At 61.1% G+C, this 21,095-nt stretch overlaps 1 protein-coding gene across 1 annotated transcript in view; it reads left to right on the top strand.

Moving 5' to 3' along the window:
* IFT172 (intraflagellar transport 172) overlaps nt 1–21,074 on the top strand; it is a 42,416-nt gene extending 21,342 nt beyond the window's left edge. The window contains 11 exon segments of the mRNA XM_072144287.1: nt 387–554; nt 1,410–1,546; nt 2,854–2,961; nt 5,287–5,371; nt 6,304–6,396; nt 8,532–8,609; nt 9,439–9,687; nt 11,768–11,846; nt 12,651–12,771; nt 12,853–12,997; nt 20,934–21,074. Coding sequence (XP_072000388.1) covers nt 387–554; nt 1,410–1,546; nt 2,854–2,961; nt 5,287–5,371; nt 6,304–6,396; nt 8,532–8,609; nt 9,439–9,687; nt 11,768–11,846; nt 12,651–12,771; nt 12,853–12,997; nt 20,934–21,074 — 1,404 coding nt within the window.
* Nucleotides 21,075–21,095: the final 21 nt, after the last annotated feature.

Below are 21,095 nucleotides of genomic sequence, written 5' to 3'. Positions count from 1 at the left end.
CTCTTTCTCTCTTCTCTGCCCTGCGCGCTCTCTCTCCTCTCTTTCTCTCTTCTCTGCCCTGCGCGCTCTCTCTCCTCTCTTTCTCTCTTCTCTGCCCTGCGCGCTCTCTCTCCTCTCTTTCTCTCTTCTCTGCCCTGCGCGCTCTCTCTCCTCTCTTTCTCTCTTCTCTGCCCTGCGCGCTCTCTCTCCTCTCTTTCTCTCTTCTCTGCCCTGCGCGCTCTCTCTCCTCTCTTTCTCTCTTCTCTGCCCTGCGCGCTCTCTCTCCTCTCTTTCTCTCTTCTCTGCCCTGCGCGCTCTCTCTCCTCTCTTTCTCTCTTCTCTGCCCTGCGCGCTCTCTCCCTCCGATGAGAATGTTTGTTTGGTGATTACTCTTCTATATTTTGCAGCTGAACCTGTTTGATGTGTCCGGTGGACAGAAGACGACGGTGCTGAACTTCTGCTCCTACGTGCAGTGGGTCCCGGGCAGCGATGTGGTGGTGGCACAGAACCGCAGCAATCTGTGTGTCTGGTACAACATTGATTCTCCAGAGAGAGTCACCATGTTCCCCCTGAAGGTAGCGATACTAGGTGCCCACACCCTGCTCATCATGGCTGGAGGGGGGGATCACATGGATCTGGGGAGGGGTGGGGCATACACAAGACTGTACGAGGTATACACTTGGGACTTTGTATGGGACTGAATAGGGCATCACACATGTGGCTGGAGTGTGGTCATACACCCTATTGGTGGTATAGTACAAGACTGGAGGTCAGGCAAAATCCTTACTGGTGGCATCCCCCGAGACTGGCCGGGGCGTCCACCCCACCAAGGGCAATCGCCCGAGACTGGCCGGGGCGTCCACCCCACCAAGGGCAATCGCCCGAGACTGGCCGGGGCGTCCACCCCACCAAGGGCAATCGCCCGAGACTGGCCGGGGCGTCCACCCCACCAAGGGCAATCGCCCGAGACTGGCCGGGGCGTCCACCCCACCAAGGGCAATCGCCCGAGACTGGCCGGGGCGTCCACCCCACCAAGGGCAATCGCCCGAGACTGGCCGGGGCGTCCACCCCACCAAGGGCAATCGCCCGAGACTGGCCGGGGCGTCCACCCCACCAAGGGCAATCGCCCGAGACTGGCCGGGGCGTCCACCCCACCAAGGGCAATCGCCCGAGACTGGCCGGGGCGTCCACCCCACCAAGGGCAATCGCCCGAGACTGGCCGGGGCGTCCACCCCACCAAGGGCAATCGCCCGAGACTGGCCGGGGCGTCCACCCCACCAAGGGCAATCGCCCGAGACTGGCCGGGGCGTCCACCCCACCAAGGGCAATCGCCCGAGACTGGCCGGGGCGTCCACCCCACCAAGGGCAATCGCCCGAGACTGGCCGGAACTTGACATGGAGGGCTAACCTGTCTCGTGTCTCACATACAGGGGGACATTGTGGAGCTGGAGCGCAGTGAAGGGAAGACAGAAGTTATTGTCACAGAAGGGGTTAACACCGTATCCTACACCCTGGATGAAGGGCTGATAGAGTTTGGGACGGCCATCGATGATGGTGACTACTACCGGTAAGACTAGTCATGTCTCCACAATCTGTAATGTACCCACCATGGCCGAGGGCTGGGAATCTATGGAGAAGTTTTCTCTGGAACATCTTTCCCATCCCTTACTTTACAGTGATGGGCATAATCTACAACTATATATAATATAAATAATATATATACTGCTAACTACATGTACACTGCCACTACAAAAGTGTGGGGCTGGGGAAAATATCTTGTGAAATAAACTTCCTGCCTGTATGACCTCCCTACAACACCTCAGCATGCTCCTGATGAGCTCAGTATTGTGTGGCCTCCACATGCCTGTATGACCTCCCTACAACACCTCTGCATGCTCCTGATGAGCTCAGTATTGTGTGGCCTCCACGTGCCTGTATGACCTCCCTACAACACCTCTGCATGCTCCTGATAAGGCTCAGTAGTGTGTGGCCTCCACGTGCCTGTATGACCTCTCTACAACTCCTGGGCATGCTCCTGATAAGGCTCAGTAGTGTGTGGCCTCCACATGCCTGTATGACCTCCCTACAACACCTCGGCATGCTCCTGATGGGGCTCAGTAGTGTGTGGCCTCCACGTGCCTGTATGACCTCCCTACAACACCTCAGCATGCTCCTGATGAGGCTCAGTATTGTGTGTGACCTCCACGTGCCTGTATGACCTCTCTACAACTCCTGGGCATGCTCCTGATAAGGCTCAGTAGTGTGTGGCCTCCACGTGCCTGTATGACCTCCCTACAACACCTCAGCATGCTCCTGATGAGGCTCAGTATTGTGTGTGACCTCCACGTGCCTGTATGACCTCCCTACAACACCTCAGCATGCTCCTGATGAGCTCAGTATTGTGTGGCCTCCACATGCCTGTATGACCTCCCTACAACACCTCTGCATGCTCCTGATGAGCTCAGTATTGTGTGGCCTCCACGTGCCTGTATGACCTCCCTACAACACCTCTGCATGCTCCTGATGAGCTCAGTATTGTGTGGCCTCCACGTGCCTGTATGACCTCCCTACAACACCTCAGCATGCTCCTGATGAGGCTCAGTATTGTGTGTGGCCTCCATGTGCCTGTTTGGCCTCCATGTGCCTGTATGACCTCCCTACAACACCTGGACGGAGGCATGCAGGCAGCAATGCTCCTGATGTCCAATCTGCCAGTGTTGGTGTCTCTGACGATCGCCCTTCATGGACACATGGATATTAGAGGCCCCGGCTCTTACTTTTGAGTAGTGTAGGTCTTATTACATGTTACACTGGTGTATAAGGCTTGTGTACATTATGTGTCACATGATCAGCCTCTTCTCCATCATCCTGCAGCGCGGCAGCTTTCCTGGAGACCTTGGAGATGTCCTCAGAGACAGAAGCTATGTGGAAGAGTCTCAGCAAGCTCGCCCTGGAGAGCCGACACCTGCACATAGCCCAGAGGTAAGTGACCAGGGATCCCATCAGGAGAGGAGCAGCGCAGGGGCATACAAGGAGGAGGAGGGGAGCAGCGCAGGGGCATACAAGGAGGAGGAGGGGAGCAGCGCAGGGGCATACAAGGAGGAGGAGGGGAGCAGCGCAGGGGCATACGAGGAGGAGGAGGAGGGGAGCAGCGCAGGGGCATACAAGGAGGAGGAGGAGGGGAGCAGCGCAGGGGCATACGAGGAGGAGGAGGAGCAGCGCAGGGGCATACGAGGAGGAGGAGGAGCAGCGCAGGGGCATACGAGGAGGAGGAGGAGGGGAGCAGCGCAGGGGCATACGAGGAGGAGGAGGAGGGGAGCAGCGCAGGGGCATACGAGGAGGAGGAGGAGGGGAGCAGCGCAGGGGCATACGAGGAGGAGGAGGAGGGGAGCAGCGCAGGGGCATACGAGGAGGAGGAGGAGGGGAGCAGCGCAGGGGCATACGAGGAGGAGGAGGAGGGGAGCAGCGCAGGGGCATACGAGGAGGAGGAGGAGGGGAGCAGCGCAGGGGCATACGAGGAGGAGGAGGAGGGGAGCAGCGCAGGGGCATACGAGGAGGAGGAGGGGAGCAGCGCAGGGGCATACGAGGAGGAGGAGGAGGGGAGCAGCGCAGGGGCATACGAGGAGGAGGAGGAGGGGAGCAGCGCAGGGGCATACGAGGAGGAGGAGGAGGGGAGCAGCGCAGGGGCATACGAGGAGGAGGAGGAGGGGAGCAGCGCAGGGGCATACGAGGAGGAGGAGGAGGGGAGCAGCGCAGGGGCATACGAGGAGGAGGAGGAGGGGAGCAGCGCAGGGGCATACGAGGAGGAGGGGAGCAGCGCAGGGGCATACGAGGAGGAGGAGGAGGGGAGCAGCGCAGGGGCATACGAGGAGGAGGAGGAGGGGAGCAGCGCAGGGGCATACGAGGAGGAGGGGGAGGGGAGCAGCGCAGGGGCATACGAGGAGGAGGGGAGCAGCGCAGGGGCATACGAGGAGGAGGAGGAGGGGAGCAGCGCAGGGGCATACGAGGAGGAGGAGGAGGGGAGCAGCGCAGGGGCATACGAGGAGGAGGAGGAGGGGAGCAGCGCAGGGGCATACGAGGAGGAGGAGGAGGGGAGCAGCGCAGGGGCATACGAGGAGGAGGAGGAGGGGAGCAGCGCAGGGGCATACGAGGAGGAGGAGGAGGGGAGCAGCGCAGGGGCATACGAGGAGGAGGAGGAGGGGAGCAGCGCAGGGGCATACGAGGAGGAGGAGGAGGGGAGCAGCGCAGGGGCATACGAGGAGGAGGAGGAGGGGAGCAGCGCAGGGGCATACGAGGAGGAGGAGGAGGGGAGCAGCGCAGGGGCATACGAGGAGGAGGAGGAGGGGAGCAGCGCAGGGGCATACGAGGAGGAGGAGGAGGGGAGCAGCGCAGGGGCATACGAGGAGGAGGAGGAGGGGAGCAGCGCAGGGGCATACGAGGAGGAGGAGGAGGGGAGCAGCGCAGGGGCATACGAGGAGGAGGAGGAGGGGAGCAGCGCAGGGGCATACGAGGAGGAGGAGGAGGGGAGCAGCGCAGGGGCATACGAGGAGGAGGAGGAGGGGAGCAGCGCAGGGGCATACGAGGAGGAGGAGGAGGGGAGCAGCGCAGGGGCATACGAGGAGGAGGAGGAGGGGAGCAGCGCAGGGGCATACGAGGAGGAGGAGGAGGGGAGCAGCGCAGGGGCATACGAGGAGGAGGAGGAGGGGAGCAGCGCAGGGGCATACGAGGAGGAGGAGGAGGGGAGCAGCGCAGGGGCATACGAGGAGGAGGGGAGCAGCGCAGGGGCATACGAGGAGGAGGAGGGGAGCAGCGCAGGGGCATACGAGGAGGAGGAGGGGAGCAGCGCAGGGGCATACGAGGAGGAGGAGGGGAGCAGCGCAGGGGGATACGAGGAGGAGGAGGAGGAGGGGAGCAGCGCAGGGGCATACGAGGAGGAGGAGGAGGAGGGGAGCAGCGCAGGGGCATACGAGGAGGAGGAGGAGGAGGGGAGCAGCGCAGGGGGATACGAGGAGGAGGAGGAGGAGGGGAGCAGCGCAGGGGCATACGAGGAGGAGGAGGAGGGGAGCAGCGCAGGGGCATACGAGGAGGAGGAGGAGGAGGGGAGCAGCGCAGGGGGATACGAGGAGGAGGAGGGGAGCAGCGCAGGGGGATACGAGGAGGAGGAGGAGGAGGGGAGCAGCGCAGGGGGATACGAGGAGGAGGAGGAGGAGGGGAGCAGCGCAGGGGGATATATATTTTTCCTCCCGTATACCTCGTCCATCCTATGGTTGGTTCCTGTGGAGTTGCCTTTTTATTTCTTCTTCTCAGATGTTTCTCGGCCCTCGGAGACGTCGCCAAGGCGAGATTTCTGTGTGACACCAATCAGATCGCAGATCAGGCAACGGCTGAATATGTGAGTAATTATCTCCTTTATTATTACTGATCTTTGTTGTCCTCACCATGTGGTGGTCTTCTCTACACGTGTCACCAGGGAGGGGCGTCCTCACCATGTGGTGGTCTTCTCTACACGTGTCACCAGGGAGGGGGTCCTCACCGTGTGGTGGTCTTCTCTACACGTGTCACCAGGGAGGGGCCTCCTCACCGTGTGGTGGTCTTCTCTACACGTGTCACCAGGGAGGGGCCTCCTCACCGTGTGGTGGTCTTCTCTACACGTGTCACCAGGGAGGGGCCTCCTCACCGTGTGGTGGTCTTCTCTACACGTGTCACCAGGGAGGGGCCTCCTCACCGTGTGGTGGTCTTCTCTACACGTGTCACCAGGGAGGGGCCTCCTCACCGTGTGGTGGTCTTCTCTACACGTGTCACCAGGGAGGGGCCTCCTCACCGTGTGGTGGTCTTCTCTACACGTGTCACCAGGGAGGGGCCTCCTCACCGTGTGGTGGTCTTCTCTACACGTGTCACCAGGGAGGGGCCTCCTCACCGTGTGGTGGTCTTCTCTACACGTGTCACCAGGGAGGGGCCTCCTCACCGTGTGGTGGTCTTCTCTACACGTGTCACCAGGGAGGGGCCTCCTCACCGTGTGGTGGTCTTCTCTACACGTGTCACCAGGGAGGGGCCTCCTCACCGTGTGGTGGTCTTCTCTACACGTGTCACCAGGGAGGGGCCTCCTCACCGTGTGGTGGTCTTCTCTACACGTGTCACCAGGGAGGGGCCTCCTCACCGTGTGGTGGTCTTCTCTACACGTGTCACCAGGGAGGGGCCTCCTCACCGTGTGGTGGTCTTCTCTACACGTGTCACCAGGGAGGGGCCTCCTCACCGTGTGGTGGTCTTCTCTACACGTGTCACCAGGGAGGGGCCTCCTCACCGTGTGGTGGTCTTTATTTCCAGGGAGGTGATGGTGCAGGACATTATAAGGTGCGGGCACGACTTGCCATGCTGGAGCAGAACTACAAGTTGGCAGAGATGATTCTCCTGGAACAAGTGAGTTATATTATCCTGAGAATCTTATCTCTATACCAGCATGCCCTGCCCCGGGAGGGGGATATGCCCCGTATGCCCTGCCCCGGGAGGGTGATATGCCCCGTATGCCCTGCCCCGGGAGGGTGATATGCCCCGTATGCCCTGCCCCGGGAAGGGGATATGCCCCGTATGCTCTGCCCCGGGAGGGGGATATGCCCCGTATGCTCTGCCCCGGGAGGGGGATATGCCCCGTATGCCCTGCCCCGGGAGGGTGATATGCCCCGTATGCCCTGCCCCGGGAGGGGGATATGCCCCGTATGCCCTGCCCCGGGAGGGGGATATGCCCCGTATGCCCTGCCCCGGGAGGGGGATATGCCCCGTATGCCCTGCCCCGGGAGGGTGATATGCCCCGTATGCCCTGCCCCGGGAGGGTGATATGCCCCGTATGCCCTGCCCCGGGAAGGGGATATGCCCCGTATGCCCTGCCCCGGGAGGGGGATATGCCCCGTATGCTCTGCCCCGGGAGGGGGATATGCCCCGTATGCCCTGCCCCGGGAGGGTGATATGCCCCGTATGCCCTGCCCCGGGAGGGTGATATGCCCCGTATGCCCTGCCCCGGGAGGGTGATATGCCCCGTATGCCCTGCCCCGGGAGGGTGATATGCCCCGTATGCCCTGCCCCGGGAGGGTGATATGCCCCGTATGCCCTGCCCCGGGAGGGTGATATGCCCCGTATGCCCTGCCCCGGGAAGGGGATATGCCCCGTATGCTCTGCCCCGGGAGGGGGATATGCCCCGTATGCTCTGCCCCGGGAGGGGGATATGCCCCGTATGCCCTGCCCCGGGAGGGTGATATGCCCCGTATGCCCTGCCCCGGGAGGGGGATATGCCCCGCATGCCCTGCCCCGGGAGGGGGATATGCCCCGCATGCCCTGCCCCGGGAGGGGGATATGCCCCGCATGCCCTGCCCCGGGAGGGGGATATGCCCCGCATGCCCTGCCCCGGGAGGGGGATATGCCCCGCATGCCCTGCCCCGGGAGGGGGATATGCCCCGCATGCCCTGCCCCGGGAGGGGGATATGCCCCGCATGCCCTGCCCCGGGAGGGGGATATGCCCCGCATGCCCTGCCCCGGGAGGGGGATATGCCCCGCATGCCCTGCCCCGGGAGGGGGATATGCCCCGCATGCCCTGCCCCGGGAGGGGGATATGCCCCGCATGCCCTGCCCCGGGAGGGTGATATGCCCCGTATGCCCTGCCCCGGGAGGGGGATATGCCCCGTATGCCCTGCCCCGGGAGGGGGATATGCCCCGTATGCCCTGCCCCGGGAGGGTGATATGCCCCGTATGCCCTGCCCCGGGAGGGTGATATGCCCCGTATGCCCTGCCCCGGGAGGGTGATATGCCCCGTATGCCCTGCCCCGGGAAGGGGATATGCCCCGTATGCTCTGCCCCGGGAGGGGGATATGCCCCGTATGCTCTGCCCCGGGAGGGGGATATGCCCCGTATGCCCTGCCCCGGGAGGGTGATATGCCCCGTATGCCCTGCCCCGGGAGGGGGATATGCCCCGCATGCCCTGCCCCGGGAGGGGGATATGCCCCGCATGCCCTGCCCCGGGAGGGGGATATGCCCCGCATGCCCTGCCCCGGGAGGGGGATATGCCCCGCATGCCCTGCCCCGGGAGGGGGATATGCCCCGCATGCCCTGCCCCGGGAGGGGGATATGCCCCGCATGCCCTGCCCCGGGAGGGGGATATGCCCCGCATGCCCTGCCCCGGGAGGGGGATATGCCCCGCATGCCCTGCCCCGGGAGGGGGATATGCCCCGCATGCCCTGCCCCGGGAGGGGGATATGCCCCGCATGCCCTGCCCCGGGAGGGGGATATGCCCCGCATGCCCTGCCCCGGGAGGGGGATATGCCCCGCATGCCCTGCCCCGGGGCGGGGATATGCCCCGCATGCCCTGCCCCGCATGCCCTGCCCCGGGGCGGGGATATGCCCCGCATGCCCTGCCCCGGGGCGGGGATATGCCCCGCATGCCCTGCCCCGGGGCGGGGATATGCCCCGCATGCCCTGCCCCGGGGCGGGGATATGCCCCGCATGCCCTGCCCCGGGGCGGGGATATGCCCCGCGGGGTGTTACTGACCTTATTCTCTTATCTGCAGAACGCTGTGACGGACGCCATTATGATGTATCAGGAGCTGCACATGTGGGATGAATGTATCGCTGTAGCAGAGGCCAAGGTACACGCATGTCACATGTATGTGCAGTACCACATGTGACCTGGAGGCTGCGGAGTGCCGTCCTGGTGGCGGACGGTGAGGCTGCGGGGTGGGGGCCCGTGAGGCTGCGGGGTGGGGGCCCGTGAGGCTGCGGGATGGGGGCCCGTGAGGCTGCGGGATGGGGGCCCGTGAGGCTGCGGGATGGGGGCCCGTGAGGCTGCGGGATGGGGGCCCGTGAGGCTGCGGGATGGGGGCCCGTGAGGCTGCGGGATGGGGGCCCGTGAGGCTGCGGGGTGGGGGCCCGTGAGGCTGCGGGATGGGGGCCCGTGAGGCTGCGGGATGGGGGCCGGTGAGGCTGCGGGATGGGGGCCGGTGAGGCTGCGGGATGGGGGCCGGTGAGGCTGCGGGGTGGCGCTTGGGCGAGGCTGCGGGGTGGCGCTTGGGCGAGGCTGCGGGGTGGCGCTTGGGCGAGGCTGCGGGGTGGCGCTTGGGCGAGGCTGCGGGGTGGCGCTTGGGCGAGGCTGCGGGGTGGCGCTTGGGCGAGGCTGCGGGGTGGCGCTTGGGCGAGGCTGCGGGGTGGCGCTTGGGCGAGGCTGCGGGGTGGCGCTTGGGCGAGGCTGCGGGGTGGCGCTTGGGCGAGGCTGCGGGGTGGCGCTTGGGCGAGGCTGCGGGGTGGCGCTTGGGCGAGGCTGCGGGGTGGCGCTTGGGCGAGGCTGCGGGGTGGCGCTTCGGTGTAGACATACAGCTGCTCTGTGCAGGATGTCCACAGCTAGTGGTGGGGTCTCAGGTTCCGGGCAGGCTTGGCACTTAGGGCCACCTTCTTCCATACGTGAAGTGTTTGTCCTCCTAGGGTCACCCAGAGCTGGAGAACCTGAAGCGTAGCTACCTGCAGTACCTGGCGGACAGTCACCAGGAGGAGCGGGCAGGAGAGGTGCGCGAGCAGGAGGGAGACTATGTGGCTGCTGTCAGTCTGTACCTCCGTGCAGGACTCCCGGCCAAGGCTGCCCGGCTGTGCATCAATCAGGAGCAGCTACTGCTGGACACCGAGCTGATCGGAAGAGTCACTGCCGCCCTCATCAAGGGGGACTTCTACGAAAGAGTGAGACCCTGTATTCCTGCTCTAGGCCCTCTTCATTCACTGTCCATACCTTGTTCTAGAGCCTCTTCATTCACTGTCCATACCTTGTTCTAGAGCCTCTTCCCTCTCTGCCCATACCTTGTTCTAGAGCCTCTTCCCTCTCTGCCCATACCTTGTTCTAGAGCCTCTTCCCTCTCTGCCCGTACCTTGTTCTAGAGCCTCTTCCCTCTCTGCCCGTACCTTGTTCTAGAGCCTCTTCCCTCTCTGTCCGTACCTTGTTCTAGAGCCTCTTCCCTCTCTGCCCGTACCTTGTTCTAGAGCCTCTTCATTCACTGTCCATACCTTGTTCTAGAGCCTCTTCCCTCTCTGTCCATACCTTGTTCTAGAGCCTCTTCTCTCTCTGCCCGTACCTTGTTCTAGAGCCTCTTCTCTCTCTGCCCGTACCTTGTTCTAGAGCCTCTTCCCTCTCTGCCCGTACCTTGTTCTAGAGCCTCTTCCCTCTCTGCCCGTACCTTGTTCTAGAGCCTCTTCCCTCTCTGCCCGTACCTTGTTCTAGAGCCTCTTCCCTCTCTGCCCGTACCTTGTTCTAGAGCCTCTTCCCTCTCTGTCCGTACCTTGTTCTAGAGCCTCTTCATTCACTGTCCGTACCTTGTTCTAGAGCCTCTTCATTCACTGTCCATACCTTGTTCTAGAGCCTCTTCCCTCTCTGTCCATACCTTGTTCTAGAGCCTCTTCTCTCTCTGCCCGTACCTTGTTCTAGAGCCTCTTCCCTCTCTGCCCGTACCTTGTTCTAGAGCCTCTTCCCTCTCTGCCCGTACCTTGTTCTAGAGCCTCTTCCCTCTCTGCCCGTACCTTGTTCTAGAGCCTCTTCCCTCTCTCTCTCTGTGTCTCTCTCTCTGTCTCTCATTCTAGAGCCTCTGTCTCTCTCTCTCTCTCTCTCTCTCTGTCTCTCTCTGTCTCTCTCTGTCTCTCTCTGTCTCTCTCTGTCTCTCTCTGTCTCTCTCTGTCTCTCTCTGTCTCTCTCTGTCTCTCTGTCTCTCTGTCTCTCGCTCTCTCGCTCTGTCTGTCTGTCTCGCTCTGTCTGTCTGTCTGTCTGTCTGTCTGTCTGTCTCGCTCTGTCTCTGTCTGTCTGTCTGTCTGTCTGTCTGTCTGTCTGTCTCGCTCTGTCTCTGTCTGTCTGTCTGTCTGTCTGTCTCGCTCTGTCTCTGTCTGTCTGTCTGTCTCGCTCTGTCTCTGTCTGTCTGTCTGTCTGTCTCGCTCTGTCTCTGTCTGTCTGTCTGTCTGTCTCGCTCTGTCTCTGTCTGTCTGTCTGTCTGTCTCGCTCTGTCTCTGTCTGTCTGTCTGTCTGTCTCGCTCTGTCTCTGTCTGTCTGTCTGTCTCGCTCTGTCTCTGTCTGTCTGTCTGTCTCGCTCTGTCTCTGTCTGTCTCTGTCTGTCTCGCTCTGTCTCGCTCTGTCTCGCTCTGTCTCGCTCTGTCTCGCTCTGTCTCGCTCTGTCTCGCTCTGTCTCGCTCTGTCTCGCTCTGTCTCGCTCTGTCTCGCTCTGTCTCGCTCTGTCTCGCTCTGTCTCGCTCTGTCTCGCTCTGTCTCGCTCTGTCTCGCTCTGTCTCGCTCTGTCTCGCTCTGTCTCGCTCTGTCTCGCTCTGTCTCGCTCTGTCTCGCTCTGTCTCGCTCTGTCTCGCTCTGTCTCGCTCTGTCTCGCTCTGTCTCGCTCTGTCTCGCTCTGTCTCGCTCTGTCTCGCTCTGTCTCGCTCTGTCTGTCTGTCTCGCTCTGTCTCGCTCTGTCTGTCTGTCTCGCTCTGTCTCGCTCTGTCTGTCTGTCTCGCTCTGTCTCGCTCTGTCTGTCTGTCTCGCTCTGTCTCGCTCTGTCTGTCTGTCTCGCTCTGTCTCGCTCTGTCTGTCTGTCTCGCTCTGTCTCGCTCTGTCTGTCTGTCTCGCTCTGTCTCGCTCTGTCTGTCTGTCTCGCTCTGTCTCGCTCTGTCTGTCTGTCTCGCTCTGTCTCGCTCTGTCTGTCTGTCTCGCTCTGTCTCGCTCTGTCTGTCTCGGTCTCTCCATACCTTGTTCTTAGATCTCATGGCTTGTGACCCGTTCTCTATATTATAGGCCGGGGATCTACTGGAGAAGATTAATAATTCCCGTCGGGCTCTAGAATGCTTCTGCAAAGGCTTTGCTTTCCGGAAAGGTAAGTGTCTGCACATGTGATATGACTGCTGTAAGGTCAGAGGTCGGGTCGTGAGGCTTGGTGATTGCGCTCTGGCCACGACTGACTTATTGTGGTCCATGGCTAGTAAGGGGACAACAAATTCTATGCAGTTACATCAGAGTAACCTGGCCTCCCTGGGGTTACCTGATGCACGGTCTCGTGGCCTCCCTGGGGTTACCTGATGCGCGGTCTCGTGGCCTCCCTGGGGTTACCTGATGAGCGGTCTCGTGGCCTCCCTGGGGTTACCTGATGCGCGGTCTCGTGGCCTCCCTGGGGTTACCTGATGCGCGGTCTCGTGGCCTCCCTGGGGTTACCTGATGCGCGGTCTCGTGGCCTCCCTGGGGTTACCTGATGAGCGGTCTCGTGGCCTCCCTGGGGTTACCTGATGAGCGGTCTCGTGGCCTCCCTGGGGTTACCTGATGAGCGGTCTCGTGGCCTCCCCGGGGTTACCTGGGGTCTCGTGGCCTCCCCGGGGTTACCTGATGAGCGGTCTCGTGGCCTCCCCGGGGTTACCTGATGAGCGGTCTCGTGGCCTCCCCGGGGTTACCTGGGGTCTCGTGGCCTCCCCGGGGTTACCTGATGAGCGGTCTCGTGGCCTCCCCGGGGTTACCTGATGAGCGGTCTCGTGGCTTCCCCGGGGTTACCTGATGCGCGGTCTCGTGGCCTCCCCGGGGTTACCTGATGCGCGGTCTCGTGGCCTCCCCGGGGTTACCTGATGCACGGTCTCGTGGCCTCCCCCGCGGTCTCTGCTTTCTCCTGGTGACATCTCTCCTGTCCTGGCAGCGGTGGAGCTGGCCCGCGTGGCCTTCCCGGTGGAGGTGGTGAAGCTGGAGGAGTCCTGGGGGGATTATCTGGTGCAGCAGAAGCAGTTGGATGCCGCCATCAACCACTACATTGAGGCCGGGTGAGCGCCAGTCCTCCATTTATGCATCGTTATAATACACGGGAGGGGGCACTATTATAATATCACGTGTTCTCCCATCAGGTGCTCGGTGAAGGCCATTGAGGCTGCCATAGGGGCTCGACAATGGAAGAAAGCCATCCACATCCTGGAGCTCCAGGAGCAGCGCACCGCCAGCAACTACTACCTGAGGATCGCACAACACTACAGCTCCGTGCAGGAGTACGAGGTACATACCTGCCCTGAGTATCTCAGCTGCTCCTCACTGGGGGTGTATCTCAGCCTCTCCTCTCTGGGGGTGTATCTCAGCCTCTCCTCTCTGGGGGTGTATCTCAGCCTCTCCTCTCTGGGGGTGTATCTCAGCCTCTCCTCTCTGGGGGTGTATCTCAGCCTCTCCTCTCTGGGGGTGTATCTCAGCCTCTCCTCTCTGGGGGTGTATCTCAGCCTCTCCTCTCTGGGGGTGTATCTCAGCCTCTCCTCTCTGGGGGTGTATCTCAGCCTCTCCTCTCTGGGGGTGTATCTCAGCCTCTCCTCTCTGGGGGTGTATCTCAGCCTCTCCTCTCTGGGGGTGTATCTCAGCCTCTCCTCTCTGGGGGTGTATCTCAGCCTCTCCTCTCTGGGGGTGTATCTCAGCCTCTCCTCTCTGGGGGTGTATCTCAGCCTCTCCTCTCTGGGGGTGTATCTCAGCCTCTCCTCTCTGGGGGTGTATCTCAGCCTCTCCTCTCTGGGGGTGTATCTCAGCCTCTCCTCTCTGGGGGTGTGTCATCTCAGCCTCTCCTCTCCTCTCTGGGGGTGTGTCATCTCAGCCTCTCCTCTCCTCTCTGGGGGTGTGTCATCTCAGCCTCTCCTCTCCTCTCTGGGGGTGTGTCATCTCAGCCTCTCCTCTCCTCTCTGGGGGTGTGTCATCTCAGCCTCTCCTCTCCTCTCTTCTCCTCTGTGGGGGTGTGTCATCTCAGCCTCTCCTCTCCTCTCTTCTCCTCTGTGGGGGTGTGTCATCTCAGCCTCTCCTCTCCTCTCTTCTCCTCTGTGGGGGTGTGTCATCTCAGCCTCTCCTCTCCTCTCTTCTCCTCTGTGGGGGTGTGTCATCTCAGCCTCTCCTCTCTTCTCCTCTGTGGGGGTGTGTCATCTCAGCCTCTCCTCTCCTCTCCTCTCTTCTCCTCTCTGGGGGGTGTGTCATCTCAGCCTCTCCTCTCCTCTCTTCTCCTCTCTGGGGGGTGTGTCATCTCAGCCTCTCCTCTCTGGGGGTGTATCTCAGCCTCTCCTCTCTGGGGGTGTGTCATCTCAGCCTCTCCTCTCCTCTCCTCTCCTCTCTTCTCCTCTCTGGGGGGTGTGTCATCTCAGCCTCTCCTCTCTGGGGGTGTATCTCAGCCTCTCCTCTGTGGGGGTGTGTCATCTCAGCCTCTCCTCTCCTCTCCTCTCCTCTCTTCTCCTCTGTGGGGGTGTGTCATCTCAGCCTCTCCTCTCCTCTCTGGGGGTGTGTCATCTCAGCCTCTCCTCTCCTCTCTTCTCCTCTGTGGGGGTGTGTCATCTCAGCCTCTCCTCTCCTCTCCTCTCCTCTCTTCTCCTCTGTGGGGGTGTGTCATCTCAGCCTCTCCTCTCCTCTCTTCTCCTCTCTGGGGGGTGTGTCATCTCAGCCTCTCCTCTCCTCTGTGGGGGTGTGTCATCTCAGCCTCTCCTCTCCTCTCCTCTGTGGGGGTGTGTCATCTCAGCCTCTCCTCTCCTCTCTTCTCCTCTCTGGGGGGTGTGTCATCTCAGCCTCTCCTCTCTTCTCCTCTCTGTGGGGGTGTGTCATCTCAGCCTCTCCTCTCCTCTGTGGGGCTGTGTCATCTCAGCCTCTCCTCTCCTCTCTTCTCCTCTCTGGGGGGTGTGTCATCTCAGCCTCTCCTCTCTGGGGGTGTGTCATCTCAGCCTCTCCTCTCCTCTGTGGGGGTGTGTCATCTCAGCCTCTCCTCTCCTCTGTGGGGGTGTGTCATCTCAGCCTCTCCTCTCCTCTGTGGGGGTGTGTCATCTCAGCCTCTCCTCTCCTCTGTGGGGGTGTGTCATCTCAGCCTCTCCTCTCCTCTGTGGGGCTGTGTCATCTCAGCCTCTCCTCTCCTCTCCTCTGTGGGGGTGTGTCATCTCAGCCTCTCCTCTCCTCTCTTCTCCTCTCTGGGGGGTGTGTCATCTCAGCCTCTCCTCTCCTCTCTGGGGGTGTGTCATCTCAGCCTCTCCTCTCCTCTGTGGGGGTGTGTCATCTCAGCCTCTCCTCTCCTCTGTGGGGGTGTGTCATCTCAGCCTCTCCTCTCCTCTGTGGGGGTGTGTCATCTCAGCCTCTCCTCTCCTCTGTGGGGGTGTGTCATCTCAGCCTCTCCTCTCCTCTGTGGGGGTGTGTCATCTCAGCCTCTCCTCTCCTCTGTGGGGGTGTGTCATCTCAGCCTCTCCTCTCCTCTGTGGGGGTGTGTCATCTCAGCCTCTCCTCTCCTCTGTGGGGGTGTGTCATCTCAGCCTCTCCTCTCCTCTGTGGGGGTGTGTCATCTCAGCCTCTCCTCTCCTTTCCTCTCCTCTGTGGGGGTGTGTCATCTCAGCCTCTCCTCTCCTTTCCTCTCCTCTGTGGGGGTGTGTCATCTCAGCCTCTCCTCTCCTTTCCTCTCCTCTGTGGGGGTGTGTCATCTCAGCCTCTCCTCTCCTCTGTGGGGGTGTGTCATCTCAGCTTCTCCTCTCCTCTGTGGGGGGGTGTCATCTCAGCTTCTCCTCTCCTCTGTGGGGGGGTGTCATCTCAGCTTCTCCTCTCCTCTGTGGGGGGGTGTCATCTCAGCCTCTCCTCTCCTCTCTGGGGGTGTGTCATCTCAGCCTCTCCTCTCCTCTGTGGGGGGGTGTCATCTCAGCCTCTCCTCTCCTCTCCTCTGTGGGGGGGTGTCATCTCAGCCTCTCCTCTCCTCTGTGGGGGGGTGTCATCTCAGCCTCTCCTCTCCTCTCTGGGGGTGTGTCATCTCAGCCTCTCCTTTCCTCTCCTCTGTGGGGGTGTGTCATCTCAGCCTCTCCTCTCCTCTCCTCTGTGGGGGTGTGTCATCTCAGCCTCTCCTCTCCTCTCCTCTGTGGGGGGTGTCATCTCAGCCTCTCCTCTCCTCTGTGGGGGTGTGTCATCTCAGCCTCTCCTCTCCTCTCTGGGGGTGTGTCATCTCAGCCTCTCCTCTCCTTTCCTCTCCTCTGTGGGGGTGTGTCATCTCAGCCTCTCCTCTCCTTTCCTCTCCTCTGTGGGGGTGTGTCATCTCAGCCTCTCCTCTCCTCTGTGGGGGGGTGTCATCTCAGCCTCTCCTCTCCTCTGTGGGGGGGTGTCATCTCAGCCTCTCCTCTCCTCTCCTCTGTGGGGGGTGTCATCTCAGCCTCTCCTCTCCTCTGTGGGGGGGTGTCATCTCAGCCTCTCCTCTCCTCTCTGGGGGTGTGTCATCTCAGCCTCTCCTCTCCCTTTCCTCTCCTCTGTGGGGTGTGTCATCTCAGCCTCTCCTCTCCTCTCCTCTGTGGGGGGTGTCATCTCAGCCTCTCCTCTCCTCTGTGGGGGGTGTCATCTCAGCCTCTCCTCTCCTCTGTGGGGGGTGTCATCTCAGCCTCTCCTCTCTGGGGGTGTGTCATCTCAGCCTCTCCTCTCCTTTCCTCTCCTCTGTGGGGGTGTGTCATCTCAGCCTCTCCTCTCCTCTCCTCTGTGGGGGTGTGTCATCTCAGCCTCTCCTCTCCTCTCCTCTGTGGGGGTGTGTCATCTCAGCCTCTCCTCTCCTCTCCTCTGTGGGGGGTGTCATCTCAGCCTCTCCTTTCCTCTCCTCTGTGGGGGGGTGTCATCTCAGCCTCTCCTCTCCTCTCCTTGTGGGGGGTGTGCATCTCAGCCTCTCCTCTCCTCTGTGGGGGTGTGTCATCTCAGCCTCTCCTCTCCTCTGTGGGGGTGTGTCATCTCAGCCTCTCCTCTCCTCTGTGGGGGGATGTCATCTCAGCCTCTCCTCTCCTCTGTGGGGGGTGTCATCTCAGCCTCTCCTCTCCTCTGTGGGGGGGTGTCATCTCAGCCTCTCCTCTCCTCTGTGGGGGGGTGTCATCTCAGCCTCTCCTCTCCTCTCCTCTGTGGGGGGGTGTCATCTCAGCCTCTCCTCTCCTCTCCTCTGTGGGGGGGTGTCATCTCAGCCTCTCCTCTCCTCTGTGGGGGGGGTGTCATCTCAGCCTCTCCTCTCCTCTGTGGGGGGGTGTCATCTCAGCCTCTCCTTTCCTCTCCTCTGTGGGGGTGTGTCATCTCAGCCTCTCCTTTCCTCCCCTCTGTGGGGGTGTGTCATCTCAGCCTCTCCTTTCCTCCCCTCTGTGGGGGTGTGTCATCTCAGCCTCTCCTCTCCTCTGTGGGGGTGTGTCATCTCAGCCTCTCCTCTCCTCTCCTCTCCTCTGTGGGGGTGTGTCATCTCAGCCTCTCCTCTCCTCTGTGGGGGTGTGTCATCTCAGCCTCTCCTCTCCTCTGTGGGGGTGTGTCATCTCAGCCTCTCCTCTCCTCTCCTCTGTGGGGGTGTGTCATCTCAGCCTCTCCTCTCCTCTGTGGGGGTGTGTCATCTCAGCCTCTCCTCTCCTCTCCTCTGTGGGGGTGTGTCATCTCAGCCTCTCCTCTCCTCTGTGGGGGTGTGTCATCTCAGCCTCTCCTCTCCTCTGTGGGGGTGTGTCATCTCAGCCTCTCCTCTCCTCTGTGGGGGTGTGTCATCTCAGCCTCTCCTCTCCTTTCCTCTCCTCTGTGGGGGTGTGTCATCTCAGCCTCTCCTCTCCTCTGTGGGGGTGTGTCATCTCAGCCTCTCCTCTCCTTTCCTCTCCTCTGTGGGGGTGTGTCATCTCAGCCTCTCCTCTCCTTTCTCTCCTCTGTGGGGGTGTGTCATCTCAGCCTCTCCTCTCCTTTCCTCTCCTCTGTGGGGGTGTGTCATCTCAGCCTCTCCTCTCCTTTCCTCTCCTCTGTGGGGTGTGTCATCTCAGCCTCTCCTCTCCTTTCCTCTCCTCTGTGGGGGTGTGTCATCTCAGCCTCTCCTCTCCTTTCCTCTCCTCTGTGGGGGTGTGTCATCTCAGCCTCTCCTCTCCTCTGTGGGGGTGTGTCATCTCAGCCTCTCCTCTCCTCTGTGGGGGTGTGTCATCTCAGCCTCTCCTCTCCTCTGTGGGGGTGTGTCATCTCAGCCTCTCCTCTCCTCTGTGGGGGTGTGTCATCTCAGCCTCTCCTCTCCTTTCCTCTCCTCTGTGGGGGTGTGTCATCTCAGCCTCTCCTCTCCTTTCCTCTCCTCTGTGGGGGTGTGTCATCTCAGCCTCTCCTCTCCTTTCCTCTCCTCTGTGGGGGTGTGTCATCTCAGCCTCTCCTCTCCTTTCCTCTCCTCTGTGGGGGTGTGTCATCTCAGCCTCTCCTCTCCTTTCCTCTCCTCTGTGGGGGTGTGTCATCTCAGCCTCTCCTCTCCTTTCCTCTCCTCTGTGGGGGGGGTGTCATCTCAGCCTCTCCTCTCCTTTCCTCTCCTCTGTGGGGGTGTGTCATCTCAGCCTCTCCTCTCCTTTCCTCTCCTCTGTGGGGGGTGTGTCATCTCAGCCTCTCCTCTCCTTTCCTCTCCTCTGTGGGGGTGTGTCATCTCAGCCTCTCCTCTCCTTTCCTCTCCTCTGTGGGGGTGTGTCATCTCAGCCTCTCCTCTCCTTTCCTCTCCTCTGTGGGGGTGTGTCATCTCAGCCTCTCCTCTCCTTTCCTCTCCTCTGTGGGGGTGTGTCATCTCAGCCTCTCCTCTCCTTTCCTCTCCTCTGTGGGGGTGTGTCATCTCAGCCTCTCCTCTCCTTTCCTCTCCTCTGTGGGGGGGGGTGTCATCTCAGCCTCTCCTCTCCTTTCCTCTCCTCTGTGGGGGGGGTGTCATCTCAGCCTCTCCTCTCCTTTCCTCTCCTCTGTGGGGGTGTGTCATCTCAGCCTCTCCTCTCCTTTCCTCTCCTCTGTGGGGGTGTGTCATCTCAGCCTCTCCTCTCCTTTCCTCTCCTCTGTGGGGGTGTGTCATCTCAGCCTCTCCTCTCCTTTCCTCTCCTCTGTGGGGGTGTGTCATCTCAGCCTCTCCTCTCCTTTCCTCTCCTCTGTGGGGGTGTGTCATCTCAGCCTCTCCTCTCCTTTCCTCTCCTCTGTGGGGGTGTGTCATCTCAGCCTCTCCTCTCCTTTCCTCTCCTCTGTGGGGGTGTGTCATCTCAGCCTCTCCTCTCCTTTCCTCTCCTCTGTGGGGGTGTGTCATCTCAGCCTCTCCTCTCCTTTCCTCTCCTCTGTGGGGTGTGTCATCTCAGCCTCTCCTCTCCTTCCTCTCCTCTGTGGGGGTGTGTCATCTCAGCCTCTCCTCTCCTTTCCTCTCCTCTGTGGGGGTGTGTCATCTCAGCCTCTCCTCTCCTGTGGGGGTGTGTCATCTCAGCCTCTCCTCTCTCTCTGTGGGGGTGTGTCATCTCAGCCTCTCCTCTCCTTTCCTCTCCTCTGTGGGGGGTGTGTCATCTCAGCCTCTCCTCTCCTTTCCTCTCCTCTGTGGGGGTGTGTCATCTCAGCCTCTCCTCTCCTTTCCTCTCCTCTGTGGGGGTGTGTCATCTCAGCCTCTCCTCTCCTTTCCTCTCCTCTGTGGGGGTGTGTCATCTCAGCCTCTCCTCTCCTTTCCTCTCCTCTGTGGGGGTGTGTCATCTCAGCCTCTCCTCTCCTTTCCTCTCCTCTGTGGGGGTGTGTCATCTCAGCCTCTCCTCTCCTTTCCTCTCCTCTGTGGGGGTGTGTCATCTCAGCCTCTCCTCTCCTTTCCTCTCCTCTGTGGGGGTGTGTCATCTCAGCCTCTCCTCTCCTTCTCTCCTCTGTGGGGGTGTGTCATCTCAGCCTCTCCTCTCCTTTCCTCTCCTCTGTGGGGGTGTGTCATCTCAGCCTCTCCTCTCCTTTCCTCTCCTCTGTGGGGGTGTGTCATCTCAGCCTCTCCTCTCCTTTCCTCTCCTCTGTGGGGGTGTGTCATCTCAGCCTCTCCTCTCCTTTCCTCTCCTCTGTGGGGGTGTGTCATCTCAGCCTCTCCTCTCCTTTCCTCTCCTCTGTGGGGGTGTGTCATCTCAGCCTCTCCTCTCCTTTCCTCTCCTCTGTGGGGGTGTGTCATCTCAGCCTCTCCTCTCCTTTCCTCTCCTCTGTGGGGGGTGTCATCTCAGCCTCTCCTCTCCTTTCCTCTCCTCTGTGGGGGTGTGTCATCTCAGCCTCTCCTCTCCTTTCCTCTCCTCTGTGGGGGGTGTGTCATCTCAGCCTCTCCCTTCTCTCCTCTCTGTGGGGGTGTGTCATCTCAGCCTCTCCTCTCCTTTCCTCTCCTCTGTGGGGGTGTGTCATCTCAGCCTCTCCTCTCCTTTCCTCTCCTCTGTGGGGGTGTGTCATCTCAGCCTCTCCTCTCCTTTCCTCTCCTCTGTGGGGGTGTGTCATCTCAGCCTCTCCTCTCCTTTCCTCTCCTCTGTGGGGGGTGTGTCATCTCAGCCTCTCCTCTCCTTTCCCTCTCCTCTGTGGGGGTGTGTCATCTCAGCCTCTCCTCTCCTTTCCTCTCTCCTCTGTGGGGGTGTGTCATCTCAGCCTCTCCTCTCCTTTCCTCTCCTCTGTGGGGGGGGTGTCATCTCAGCCTCTCCTCTCCTTTCCTCTCCTCTGTGGGGGTGTGTCATCTCAGCCTCTCCTCTCCTTTCCTCTCCTCTGTGGGGGTGTGTCATCTCAGCCTCTCCTCTCCTTTCCTCTCCTCTGTGGGGGTGTGTCATCTCAGCCTCTCCTCTCCTTTCCTCTCCTCTGTGGGGGTGTGTCATCTCAGCGCCTCTCCTCTCCTTGACTCTCCATACTGTGTGCACAGTGTGTAATATCATTTTGGCCTCTCCATTCCTGGCCTCTGAGGGGGATGTGTCATCTCAGTAATCTCCTCTTCTCCCTGTGGGGGGTGTCTCATCTCGCCTCTCCTCTCCTTTCCTCTCCTCTGTGGGGGTGTGTCCATCTCAGCCTCTCCTCTCCTTTCCTCTCCTCTGTGGGGTGTGTCATCTCAGCCTCTCCTCTCCCTTTCTCTCCTCTGTGGGGGGTGTCATCTCAGCCTCTCCTCTCCTTTCCTCTCTCTGTGGGGGTGTGTCATCTCAGCCTCTCCTCTCCTTCTCTCCTCTGTGGGGGTGTGTCATCTCAGCCTCTCCTCTGTGTTCTGCAGGTGGCGGAGAGCTGTATCGGAGGCATAGACCTGTACACCAGGCCGGCCGCTGGGAGCAGGCACATGGTCAGTGCGCTCTTCATGCAGAGCTTAGACTATCCTACGTGTGCCACAGGTGTAATATGTTTGGCGTCTCCATAGCTGGCGGTGAAAGAGCATGAA

Source organism: Engystomops pustulosus, chromosome 3, assembly GCF_040894005.1.
Source record: "Engystomops pustulosus chromosome 3, aEngPut4.maternal, whole genome shotgun sequence".
Classification (NCBI taxonomy): Eukaryota; Metazoa; Chordata; class Amphibia; order Anura; family Leptodactylidae; genus Engystomops; species Engystomops pustulosus.
This window is presented reverse-complemented; position numbering and strand designations above follow the sequence as displayed.